At 40.7% G+C, this 13,541-nt stretch overlaps 2 protein-coding genes across 2 annotated transcripts; both read left to right on the top strand.

The window, feature by feature from the left end:
* The first annotated feature begins 3,850 nt into the window (after window positions 1–3,850).
* Window positions 3,851–5,831, top strand: Alg-2 (Apoptosis-linked gene-2). Its single transcript, XM_015169323.3, has 3 exons — window positions 3,851–4,011; window positions 4,186–4,561; window positions 5,546–5,831. Exons 1-3 carry the CDS (start codon window positions 3,953–3,955, stop codon window positions 5,645–5,647), a joined length of 537 nt encoding a protein of 178 aa, XP_015024809.1. The 5' UTR covers window positions 3,851–3,952; the 3' UTR covers window positions 5,648–5,831.
* A 6,584-nt stretch (window positions 5,832–12,415) lies between these two features.
* LOC138911518 (uncharacterized) lies at window positions 12,416–13,250 on the top strand. The gene is made up of 2 exons (XM_070210838.1): window positions 12,416–12,515; window positions 12,568–13,250. The coding sequence occupies exons 1-2, from the start codon at window positions 12,416–12,418 to the stop codon at window positions 13,248–13,250; spliced, it is 783 nt and encodes a 260-aa protein (XP_070066939.1).
* Window positions 13,251–13,541: the final 291 nt, after the last annotated feature.

Genomic DNA, 13,541 nt, shown 5'->3' with positions numbered 1-13,541 from the left:
ATCTTAAGCAAATCAGGTCCCTACAGAAAACAGAAGAAATATATAAATATTTCATTTAGGTCAATTAATTGTAATTTATTACAAATAGAGCAGAATCTGCTCAATTTGCCTGACTGGACGAAGAAAAAAATAATAGAGCATTTGAATGTGTGTGCCTTTTGCGCCCGTGGTTGAAGAAAAAATTAACGGCTCGCGACAAACGTCGTCATACACAAACATGTGTATGTTTGTAAGTCCCGGAGGTTTTGTGGAAAGCTATGCAGGGAGAAAGAGATGCACACAAGTCCGGGATGAGCAATAAGTGAGAGCGAGGCACGTATGAGGTACGTATTTGGTCTGTAGGTTTTAAAACTGGCATACAAATATTAAGAAAAAGCAGCAGCCGCAGCCACGTCGTCCGCTGAGCGAGAAGCGACTTCTACTGAACGTTTTGCTTCCGAAATCAGCGTTCGGCTGCTACTCTCAGCAGTCTTGCTTTATCTGGGCACACTGAAATGGGCTCACACATCCTTGGGGCTCACTTGTTGCGATGAATTGTGTTACGATGAAAAAGATTGCATGGTTAGTGGCACAGGCCAGTGACAGAGGAATCAGCTCTTCGACGAGTACGAAAGAAAGAGCCTGAATAGAGGCAAGTGACACAGTACGCAGCTCTTTGAGGAGTACGAAGGGAACAGTCTGGGTACAGATCTGTTACACAGTACTTGGCATTATCGGCAGAATCGATATTTTGCGTCGTTGATTGCGCTTGGCATTATTGGCCACGCCGATATCTTTTTGTCCTATGGACAAATTATCGGGCACATAGAAGCAACCGGCTTGCGATCCAAGCGCCAAGGGGGAACGGAAAATGGTGATTGCGATTTGCCACCCAATTCGCACCTTTCTATGTATGCGTGCGTCGAATGATGTTACTGCCAAAATGTACAGTCGAGAAGTTAAAATATTTGTTAGCGGTCAATGGCGGGCATGCCGTGCTTTTTTTCCTTTTTCATGTCGGCTGCGTACAAAAGTACTCGAGCAAAAGTTGTCAACTGGCCAACCAAGCTGATATGAACTATAACAAAAATAACGAAGAATTTTGTTGTTGTTTGATAATGAAACTTAAATTAAAACATTTTGACGAGGCATACAAATTTCAAAGCTTTAAACCTGCTTGCGACACGAAACGGACAAATAATAGATAAGATAATAAATAAAAGAACGACCAACGGTTTCTGCAACGAAAGGATCCACGCTCATGACTTCATGCTGTCCAAGAAGCTCTCGAACCTCACCCTGTGTAATAAGCAAAATCAGACGCAGACACAGGATCGAGCTTCCTGAAAGAGGGCTAATTAGATGATGGGTAATTATATTATTACTAACGCCTAGTTTCACATAGGAATCACTTCCTAAAGTACAAACAGGGAGTGAACAATCCAAATTTTATTGCATATGCTTATTATATATATAAAAGTGTTATATTTTATACTTACACACTCACACTTGTCTTTTCTATCGCCCATTAACGCCCTCACTGAGCTCTGTAGGTAGGGTAAGGTAAATTTAAGCGGTTCGGTACATCACATACCGACATAACGACTGATTATCGTAGCATACAGTTATAGGTATAATTTTGTGGGTACCTTGTTCCCATCGGTGCAACGATTACTTTATAATTGTCTGCTTTGCGTCTTCTTGCGGCGACTAGCAGGTCGGTTGTTCAGTTTGATGTTGTAACGCTATTAAACTATTTAGTTTTGTCTCACTCTGTGTTTACGTTTGGTGAGTGCTGGTCGTATTTATATGAGCTTCAGAACCAACTGACCCAGGACGATATAGATTTGATCGTGCACCGCATCTGTCATGCTGCATGCTTCTGATGTGTCTAGAAGTGTGACAGAAACCGAATAGACTTCAAGGTAGCATTCCTTGGCATTCCTCCCAGTCAAACTGACGAACTGAGCATTTGATGAAAGCTTTAATGTTGTCCATTATCTAGATTATGCGTAGATTAGTTAGCCTGCGTTAGGATTTTGTCTCGAAGTACTTGTATGAAAATGTATTAAAAATATTAAATTAATTGTGAGTTATTTTGGTAGCCGGTTTTTATTTATTGCCTTATTTATTATTGAAGGTAAGATCTTGTGGTCTTGGATAGGGATTTTGGTAGAGATATGAGGTAAGATTAACACACATTGGTTTCATTAAAAGTTAGGTTAGTGCCTTGAGGTAAGAAGTCATTCATAGCTGAGGAACAGGGATCCGATTGGGAACCTCCACGACCTGCAGATGATCTAAGGGGAACGCCAATGAATCTTCAAAGATTTCCAGACCGTGCATCGCGCCGGACCCGGAATCAAGCCCAATCCCGAATAACGAAGGGCTACAGCGCGGAACGTTTCCACGCCAGTGACGCCGAAAGGAATAGGCATCCAAGGTTCACCGGGAGTTGTCAGACTCAGCGGGTGAATATCTGCCAGAAGCGGGTGCTAATGAATTCGATGCGCGGACCTAAAGTTCAAACAGTGGGACAAGGGGTTTGACGGCAAGGACGCCAGAGGGACTTCGGTTTTCGAATGAAACTCCTACAGAGACGCTGGCGGCAGCGGTCCCGATGCTGACATCTCAGGATGGGTGTGGCATACCTTGGGCATTCTTATTAACCGGCTGGGTAGACCGATATAAAATATTCGTACGGAGATTCAATGTAATGGTCGTGTACTTGCCGTTACAATAATCTGAGCGGTCATGCTGCTTTTGGCATTATCGGCAGCATCGATTTTTCACGTAGTTGATTGCGCTCGGTATAATCGACCACGCCGATTTCTTTTTATCCTGTGGGCAGAGTATTGGGCACATAGTGGCAACCAATAAAATAAAGAGTGGCACGTCCGGTTTGCGATCCACGGCGCCAGGTTAACGGTTAATGGAAAAGGGCGATTGCGATTTGCCACCCGATTCGCTGCTAAAGAGATTAGAAGGAGAGCGGATCGTATGCCCTTGGCAATGCCCTTGACCTTCATTTGGGCGGTTGATCCAAAAATGCAGCTGTGCATATGGGCAGTAACGGTGACCTATGTATGCGTGTGTCTAATGATGTTGGTGCCCAAATGTACAGTCGACAACAAAATTACTCGAGAAAAAGTTTCTAGCCGGCCAATCCGATATGTACTACAAATAGAAATAAACGACCAACGGTTCCGACAAAGAAAGGATGCACGCTCAAGACTTCAGACCGTCCAAGAAGCTCTCGAGCTAGAGAGGCCTACCACCCGGGCTCGCTTTCGGCTTAGCGGCGCATGTCAGCCATGCCCTTCGGTACACTTATCACCGGCGCTATCACGAAGGATAGGCTACCAAGCGATTTGGCTTATCACATACCCGTTACACGACTGATTATCGTAACATACTCAGTTATAGTTATATATGTGTGTGTACCTTGTTACCATTGGTACAATTATTTATAATTATTTACTTTCCTGCTTTTTGTGGCGACTGGCGAACTGTCCGTACATTCGTCGTCTGTTCAGTTTGATGTTGTTAAGAAATGTACTCTGAAATTTTAGAGATTGATATTAACTGTCCATAACCGTATGACGAAGATAATGTAGTAAAAAATAAGATTAATTGACGATAATTATAAGATATAATGTCCGGCTAATTATTTTGCGGTGGGCTGAGAGGGGGCATGACAAATATATACAAATTTCGCCCTCAACATTGATCCACTATGCGTGCATGTCATAGGATTTGTCGCTGTTACTTTTGAAAGGTGTGATAGCAGTAACTAGTTACTTTTAAATTCTAGATACTTGTAACTGGTTGAATAAATATCGCTGAACCCTACGACTTATACTAGTTGTGACTCATACCTGACTATTGAATTCTTAGTATCTATTTAAGGCTCGAGGGAGTATTCGTAAAATTGCTAAAAGGCTTTTAATATTGTTTATCTAATTTACAAAATATGTCATACCAACAAAGTGGAATGCCAGATCAAACGTTTCTTTGGGACGTATTTCAAAGGTATAAGCTGATATGTTTATATCATATGTACTCGTATTCGTTCATGTGCTGAAAGCTGTACATATATGTACATATGTATATATGCTTGAGTATACATGAATGTGTCTTTTATGTACAAACAAGTATAACGTCAAACTGTATTAAATGTATTTATAATATTTCTTGCAATTATAGGGTTGATAAAGACAGAAGCGGGCATATATCGGCAGATGAGCTACAAGTGGCCCTTTCTAATGGCACGTGGTCTGCTTTCAACCCGGAAACAGTCCGACTTATGATTGGGATGTTTGATCGGGAAAATAGAGGAACTGTGTCATTTCAGGATTTTGGAGCGCTGTGGAAATATGTAACTGATTGGCAAAATTGTTTTCGTTCGTTTGATCGTGATAATTCTGGAAACATTGATAAGCAAGAACTTAAAACCGCACTGACTTCTTTTGGTTATCGTTTGTCTGACCATCTCATTGAAATTTTACTTCGGAAATTCGACCGGTTTGGCCGGGGAACTATTCTTTTCGACGATTTTATTCAATGTTGTATTGTCCTCTATGTGAGTACCTAATTTATTATTCTCATTTTATTGTATCTAACACAATGAATAAGTTAAGTATTAAGCAAATATTTTGTCGCGATACAACAAAGATTACTTTAAAACAGTTGTGATTATGAAATTTGAAATTGTTAACAACCACCATTTTTCTGTCCCAGGCTTATTAGTCATACTGTTGTAAATATGTATTAATTTAAGATCACCAATAATGCCTTAAAATCTTTTTATACTTTTGCAGAGGGTATTATAATTTTGTCGTGAAATGTGTAACGCATAAAAGGAGAAATCTCCAACCCCATAAAGTATATATAATCTTGATCACCATCAATAGCCGAGTCGATCTAGCCATGTCCGTCTGTCCGTCTGTCTGTATGTATGAACGCAATGATATCAGAACCTAAAAGAGCCATAGACTAGAAATTAGCTGTAGGACCTCCTAGTGCCTGCGCAGATCGAGTTTGCATTCGATAATCGATAACTTACTTAGTTTCCAAATAATTGATAAAAATCGATACCGACATCCTGTTTTTTGAGCAAATTGGGTAAATATAAAGAGCTAGCGTCACCAAACTTTATATGATACTTCTCGATTATATATTTATAAAAATCTTTCATTTTATACCTATCGCTACCTCACCGCGCGTTATGCGAACTGCATTTGGTGTTGGAATAAGAGGGTCTAGGGTATTCCCTTGTCGGAAGCTCCCGACTAGAACCTCTTACTTGCTTAAATTTGTTATTATTAATTCTAAGGCAAGCAAGCACAGACCGCGAGTTGCATATGTAGTTGATAGAAGAATATTCAGGGTATCCCCTAGTCGTGCCCTCCCTCCTAACTAGAGAACCCTCTTGTTTTTACTAACGGTATGCTTCAATTTTTTATTTGCATATACACATATTCATGTAAATCGCACATTATTAGAAATCGTTATAGGAATATATGAAATTCGAATCTAATAACGATAATAATTGATCCAATTACAGACGTTAACTACAGCCTTCCGGCAACATGATACCGACATGGATGGTGTCATCACAATCCACTATGAACAGTTTTTAAGCATGGTTTTCTCACTTAAAATATAATAATGTTTTGAGCAAATTTATAACACAAACAATATCTTTAATATATGTATATAAATGTAAATAATGAAAGTGACTCAATCTTTTTGTGAACATGAAATCCTACCCTCGATATAAATCTTAAGCTTATGTATACTTTAAATATTTAAAACTGATCAAATATATTTGATTGTTTATACAAAGAAAAGCCTTTGTTTGATAGCAAGATAATGCAATTCAATACTAAAATATAAACGATTGAGCTCTTTAGTGAAAGAGATTATTTGTTTACCATTGAACAAAAAATCACATGTACTTAAATCTCACTTGTTGTTTTGTAAGGTTAAATGCAAGTTAATTGATGTCGATACAGAAAAGCCAAACCATATATATTCGCTCGTTGGCACACACATTTTAACAGTTTAATCACAAGCGCCCTACATGCTATTCGCCGTTCACTGTTTTGGGCTAGCCAGCACTATATTTTAACTGAAATCCGGCGAGAAGTACGAAATAAAAGAAATTTGCAGAATCTATGGCAATCTGATACCTCGCTGACAAAAGATTGTATAATCAAGCAGCATCTGGTCTCAAGAAATTGTCTGATTTGAAAAATTAGTCTCTCTCTCTTCGTAAAAGTAATGGTGAATGGTGTAGGTAACGAGCAAGCTGAAGCATTTGAAGAGGACTTTCACTTGGTATTTCGGACCAATGATATTGATGATAGAACAAATGATATTCCTAATCGAAAGGTAAGAAGAATGGTTTATTGACTCAACCCGTCAAATAAGCATACCAATTTGTCACATTAGGTTCGAGGAACTGGTAACAGGATAAACAATAAAAAAGATCCAGGCTCTGACAACATCGAAGGGTAATTTATAAAAAATGTTCCTCCAAAATGCATTGGCTTCCTAACGTTTATATTCAATTCAATACTCAGACTATACCACTTTCCGAGCCAATAAGAAATCGCAAAGATAATTATGACTCTAAAGCCAAACAAACCTGAAAATAAGCTTTCGTCGCACAGTCCTATTAGCCTACTGTTAACCTTTTTTAAAGTATTTGAAAAAATACTTTTAAATAGAATGTTGCCAACTTTTGAAAAACTTGTCATTATTCCTGAACATCGGTTCGAATTTAGAAGAGGCCACGGAAACCTTGAGCAGTGTCACAGAGTAAAAAATGAAATCACATCAGCTTTTGAAAACAAAAAATATTGTACTGCAGCATATCTTCACGTTCAAAAAGCATTTTATAGCGTTTGGCACAGCGGTATATTATATAAAATATAGAAGTGGCAACCTACACCAAACTATTTATTTAAGTTGTATTTGGGTAAACTATGCTTCTGCGTGCAGCAAAAAAGTGAATCGTCGCCATTGCTTTCCTAAAATGCACGTGTTCCGCAAGGAAACGTTTTAGGGCCTGCCTTGTACACCCATTTCACGGCTGACATGCCAGTTTGTAATTACACAATTAATGCAACATACACAGATGATACAGCCGTAATATCAACAAGCTTATAGAATGGGAAAGCTTGCCAACATCTACAGTCAGAATTAAACCTTGTAGTCGTCGTCAGCAAGTAATGCGGTCAGTTACGAGCTTGAACCCTACTGTTGGAATCTGCATTCATGTAAACGTAAGAGGTCGTAGTCTTAGTCAAGTGAAACAGCTGTTTCTTATGAAGAAGGTTGGCAAGCCTCTATTGCACTTGTCGCAGCTTCTTAAAATCATTGTTGATCGAGCCGAAGCGAAGAACTATTTCTGAACCACAGCCAGAAACCTTTGTAACTTATATAAATTCGATAAAATTAACAGAATTATACGTGTTGTTGTAAAAAAGCCAAATAGTTACTCATTTTTTTTGGAGGCCCCGGCGAGATTTAACATTGTAGTGAATATATTATAGTAAAACATTCATTTAAGTAAAACATTCATTGTAACTTGTTATAATTAGGTAATTGCAAACCGCCTGTGTGAGCTGACAATTTACAGCTTCCAAATATTCGCAAATACATAAACGACGGTAGTTGACTTTCGCGCTTTTCCCCTTGCGCACTCATTCGCCGGCTCAGCTTATATACATACATAAGCAGCTGCACAATTCGTCGCATGTTGTATGCTCAGTTTGATGCTCTGATTTTGTGCTTGTGAAAAAATGATGCAAGGCGAGAACACAAATGATATGCAGGCAAACAGGGTATCTTTTCTTAAGCGCAAGGCGGATCCATTGTTCGAGCGAGCCAAGTGTATTTAAAATGAATTATACGAGGACAAAATTAACAGCTCTTGTCCCGTCGACTAAGACGTGCGCCTATTGCCAATTGTTCAAATTAAGTCTGCCTTTAATGCCGCGTATAACTCGTTATAGGAGCTAAATTTCGATATAATTGGCAGCAAATTACGCGATGATATTGACGAGTTGATTGCCATAGTTGAAGGTCGCGTTCGCGTAAATATTCAACGTCGTCAATCTAACGGCCCTCCCCACTCAACCCTTCTTCGTCTTGCTAAACCAAACCATGATCTTGGCCCACAGAACGCGCTTGCCCGAGCTCAAATTCCCAACGTTTTCCTGTGGCTTTCAGAATGTTCGGACATCATCGCGATGTTTGAGTCAGTTATCGACAATGATACGGAGCTGTCTAATATTGAAAGGTTGCAGAATTTTCGCTCATGTTTGTCTGGCCCTGCGGTGGATTCGGTTTGATCTTTGGAGTTTTCCGGTGCCAAATATCGTGTATCTTTGGATATCCTTAATATAAGATTTACTAACAAGCGTCTTGTTTTCCAGGCACACATCAATGAGATTCTTGGTCTTAAGAGGGGAGATATGGAGTCGGCTTCAAAACTACGCGAGTTCTCGGACAGAGACAATTCGCATATGCGTACCTTATAGACTTTGGGCAGTTTGGAGCAAAGCTCAGAATGCATAATAGTGCACACGCTGCTATAAAGGTTGGTCACCCAGACTCAGACCAAATGGGAGAAAGCCGCAGGCATTGACAAAATTCCGACAGCCGTTGTGTTCTTCACATTTCTGGAAAGGCGTAGTCAAAGGCTGGAGAACGGGCAAAATGCTATGTCATCCCATATAACCAACTATCAGGTGGACAAATCCAACCATAGCACTAACGACAGCAAAAGAGTGCTTGTAGCTGAGACTAACCAAAATGGATGCAATTTTTGTGATGCGTCTGGTCATCTGGCATCGGGTGTAGATACACATGTAATAAATTCGGAAACTTGTCTCCATCCCTTCGGCATAAGGTAGTCAAGAAATTGGACCTTTGTTTTAACTGCTCGAAGCTGCACATGGTCACATCCTATTTCGCCCAGAGACTTCAGTTAAGGAAAACCTGGTCGTCGACAGTTGTTATGGGTCTCGGAGACACAAGCGTATCTAATGAAGGATCAGCTGTTAGGCTTCACATGAAGTCACGACTCAGATTATTCAGCCACCTTTGATGCTCTTGGGACTCCAACAATTGCCGATAGTCAGCCCAGCTTCGTCATCGAAACATCAGACTGGTAAATTCCCTAGAACATAAGGTTGGCTGATCCTGCGTTGAACAAACCACAGCGAGTGGACCTCTTAATTGGAGCGAGTCTCTTCTATGAGCTTTTGTCTGTTAAGAAAATTGTGCTTTTGCCAGGTTTACCTTTTCTACAGAAAACTCCTCTTGGTTTGGGTCGTGACCGGCTTAAGAGACCGCACAGTACCTCGTTGTTTGCTGCCGGCCTCACTCCTAAGAGTGAAGTAAGTCAGTTGGACTTCCGTCCGGAAGTGTATATACATACATACGATAGTACATAAGCAGCTGCACAATTCGTCGCATGTTGTATGCTCAGTTTGATGCTCTGATTTTGTGCTTGTGAAAAAATGATGCAAGGCGAGAACCGAAATGATATGCAGGCAAACAGGGTATCTTTTCTTAAGCGCAAGGCGGATGCATTGTTCGAGCGAGCCAAGTGTATTAAAAATGAATTATATGAGGATAAAATTATCAGCTCTTGTCCCGTCGACTAAGAAGTGCGCCTATTGCCAATTGTTCAAAGTAAGTCTGCCTTTAATGCCGCGCATAACTCGTTATAAGAGCTAAATTTCGATAAAATTGGCAGCAAATTACGCGATGATATTGACGAGTTGATTGCCATAGTTGAAGCTCGCGTTCACGTAAATATTCAGCGTCGTCAATCTAACGGCCCTCCCCGCTCAACCCTTCGTCATCTAGCTAAACCAAACCATGATCTTGGCTAACTGAACGCGCCTGCCCGAGCTCAAATTCCCAACGTTTTCCGGTGGCTATTCCGAATATTCGGACATCATCGCGATGTTTGAGTCAGTTATCGACAACGATACCGAGCTGTGTAATATTGAAAGGTTACAGAATTTTCGCTCATGTTTGTCTGGCCCTGCGGTGGATTCGGTTTGATCTTTGGAGTTTTCCGGTGCCAAATATCGTGTATCTTTGGATATCCTTAATATAAGATTTACTAACAAGCGTCTTGTTTTCCAGGGACACATCAATGAGATTCTTGGGCTCAAGAGGGGAGAATCGGAGTCGGCTTCAAAAGTGCGCGAGTTGTCGGACAAGGACAATTCGCGTATGCGTGCCTTAGAGACTTTGGGCAGTTTGGAGCAAATTTCAGAATGCATAATAGTGCACACGCTGCTATAAAGGTTGGTCACCCAGACTCAGACCAAATGGGAGGAAGCCGCAGGCATTGACAAAATTCCGACAGCCGTTGTGTTCTTCACATTTCTGGAAAGGCGTAGTCAAAGGCTGGAGAACGGGCAAAATGCTATGTCATTCCATATAACCAACTATCAGGTGGACAAATCCAACCATAGCACTAACGACAGCAAAAAAGTGCTTGTAGCTGAGACTAACCGAAATGGATGCAATTTTTGTGATGCGTCTGGTCATCTGGCATCGGGTGTAGATACACATGTAGTAAAATTGGAAACTTGTCTCCATACCTTCGGCATAAGGTAGTCAAGAAATTGGCCCTTTGTTTTAACTGCTCGAAGTTGCACATGGTCACATCCTATTTCGCCTAGAGACTTCAGTTAAGGAAAACCTGGTCGTCGACAGTTGTTATGGGTCTCGGAGACACAAGCGTATCTAATGAAGGATCAGCTGTTAGGGTTCACATGAAGTCACGACTCAGATTATTCAGCCACCTTTGATGCTCTTGGGACTACAACAATTGCTGATAGTCAGCCCAGCTTCGTCATCGATACATCAGACTGGCAAATTTCCTAGAACATAAGGTTGGCTGATCCTGCGTTGAACAAACCACAGCGAGTGGACCTCTTAATTGGAGCGAGTGTCTTCTATGAGCTTTTGTCTGTTAAGAAAATTGTGCTTTTGCCAGGTTTACCTTTTCTACAGAAAACTCCTCTTGGTTTGGGTCGTGACCGGTTTAAGAGACCGCACAGTACCTCGTTGTTTGCTGTCTGCCTCACTCCTGAGAGCGAAGTAAGTCAGTTGGACCAAAGACAATATAAACACTAAGATGAGTAACGCCCATACATTTGAATGCGACGCAAAATTTCTAGCCTGGCCTTTCATCTGGCCTTTGAGTCTTCGTACGGCATGCCTGCCGACTGGTTGTTCGTTCTCCAAAGACCAGACGAACGAATGCCGAAGTCGCGGCTTGCTGATGCTGACACGAGCTACGAAGTAAGTCGCCAGCCTCCGTTCAGCAAAGCTGGTCGATGCTGCTTTGCGTCGCTTCGTTTTCGAAGTACATTGAGCGAAAAAGTTTAGAACTTACGATTGACGCAAAGTGCTTGTGCTTTATTCATGAAATGCATACTTTATTTAAATGATATATTACCCTAGATATTAACAAAGAATTTTACAGGAAAATTTAAGAACTTTTATAATTTTTTTAACTATGTTAAGAAAATAGCACACATAGATTGATTTCACTTTTCTTTTTGGACAGTGTATGCTCGAAAACAGTTCTTGTCTCAGCCAATAGCGTGCGTGCACCTTTGGTTGTATGCGTGAATTATACATGCACAAGAACTTTAAAGTATGTATGTATGTGTTGTTATTCACTGCTCTGGCTTTAGCTGGCAAGAAATTAATTTTGTTAGTTTTCTAGCGCAGATCATGACCTATCCCAAATTTGTGATGATATATGATTGCATTTGGTGTACTGAGGTTGGCTCCGCAGAAAATACCCGAAGGTCATATTTAGTTATGATCCCATTATAATTATAATGGTCTCCTCGTGTAAATGTATCTTTGAAAAAATAATAATTTAATTAATAATTTCAAATATAAAAAATTACATATTTGCATCGACTTAAAAATACAAATTTTTTTTACTGAGCCAACCTTAGTACACAAATTGCATTCATATATCAACAGAAATTTTGGGTAGGTCGTGATCTGCGCTAAAAAACAAAGAAAATTGTTTCTTTGCCAGCCAGAGACTTTGCCAGAGCAGTGGATAACAACTCATTCAAATATGCTGTTATGTATGTATATTCACACGCATACAAACATAATTGCTTGCACGGCCGTCACAGAGCCGAAGCTGAGACCAAATTCTATTTCTAGCTTTTTCGTTCTCTCGGCTGTGAGAGCGCAATGCTACAGATTTCGTTTTCGTTCTCAATTTTCAAAAAATCAAGCTGCATAGTAGCATTTTGTTGTATGGCGTTACACATCTTAGTGATTATATTGTCTTTGGTTGGACTTCCGTCCAGATGTGTTGGTTGGACGTTTTTGGGAAGTTGAATGCTTGGAAGAGCCTACAGTAATGGCCACCAAAGAAGAGTCGGAGTGCGAGCAGCATTTTGCCAATAACTTCTCCCGATTACCATCCGGCGAGTATTCAGTGCGGTTGCCTCTGAAGCGGAGTGGACAGCTTCTAGGAAAGTCTTATGGCCAGGCTTATCGTTGATTTATCAGCTTTGAGCGAAAAATTAAGTTGGAATTCGCTTCTGAAGGAGCAGTATTCGCCATTCATCAAAAAGTTTCTTGATCTAAATCACATGTCGCTAGTTAGTCAAGAGTTAAGTAGCTGTTGTAAATACTTCCTCCCACATCATAGCGTCTTGAAGGAAGACAGCACCACAACCACGTTTCGTATTGTGTTTGATGACTCAGAGACTACTGATACTGGATATTGTCTTAATGATGTACTGATGGCGGGACCAATCATTCAACCTAAGTGGTTTCACATTCTGATTCGCTTCCGCACATATCCTGTTGCTCTGACAGCTGACATTTGCAAAATGTATCGCTGTGTACGAGTGACTTCGCCTGATAGTTACTTCCAGTGCATCCAGTGGAGGGACTCGCCTCAGAAGGACATCGAAATCTTTAAATTAGATACAGTAAGGTACGGGACTAAATCAGCATTATTTCAGTCCGTGTGCGCAATGCACCAGCTGTTGATGAGCGTTCTTCAAACGGCCGGAATATTGTCTCGTGGAAACTTCAAGCTTCGAAAGTGGTGTTCCAGTCACCAAGAAGTTCTCAATGGAGTAGCTTATGAAGATAGAGAACAGTACTTGAAGTTCAACGATGGAAGCGATATCACCAAGGCCCGTGGCGCAGTGTCCGATATCCTAGCCCAATCGGAGATCTAGTTTTATAGATAGATGATCGCGTAAATTGGCCGGCGTCCTGTTTGCCTGAAACTCCAACCATTGATTTGACGAAAAGAGTACTAATCATTAATTTTCCACAAGCAAATTTATCTCTGGGAAGCGAGCACACAAAAACCCTTGGGTCCATTGCCTTTGGGCTATGATGCGCAACATCCCATTATACAGCTATCATCGTTCAGTTTCATGATTGGTATCTACACACTGGTCCCCGTGCACTCCTAGTTAAACTTCGATTTAAATATTGGCCGATTGGTGGATTGAAAACAGTCT

The sequence above is a fragment of the Drosophila virilis genome, unplaced genomic scaffold (assembly GCF_030788295.1).
Source record: "Drosophila virilis strain 15010-1051.87 unplaced genomic scaffold, Dvir_AGI_RSII-ME tig00001170, whole genome shotgun sequence".
In the NCBI taxonomy this organism is placed as follows: Eukaryota; Metazoa; Arthropoda; class Insecta; order Diptera; family Drosophilidae; genus Drosophila; species Drosophila virilis.
This window is presented reverse-complemented; position numbering and strand designations above follow the sequence as displayed.

Bases quoted from the DNA above. Each gene is read 5' to 3' on its own strand.
- Alg-2 (XM_015169323.3), top strand. From the start codon at position 3,953: ATGTCATACCAACAAAGTGGAATGCCAGATCAAACGTTTCTTTGGGAC. The intron at 4,012-4,185 runs GTATAAGCTGAT...TTGCAATTATAG, and splicing joins CTTTGGGACGTATTTCAAAG to GGTTGATAAAGACAGAAGCG. The intron at 4,562-5,545 runs GTGAGTACCTAA...ATCCAATTACAG, and splicing joins AATGTTGTATTGTCCTCTAT to ACGTTAACTACAGCCTTCCG.
- LOC138911518 (XM_070210838.1), top strand. From the start codon at position 12,416: ATGGCCACCAAAGAAGAGTCGGAGTGCGAGCAGCATTTTGCCAATAAC. The intron at 12,516-12,567 runs GTGGACAGCTTC...TTGATTTATCAG, and splicing joins GCGGTTGCCTCTGAAGCGGA to CTTTGAGCGAAAAATTAAGT.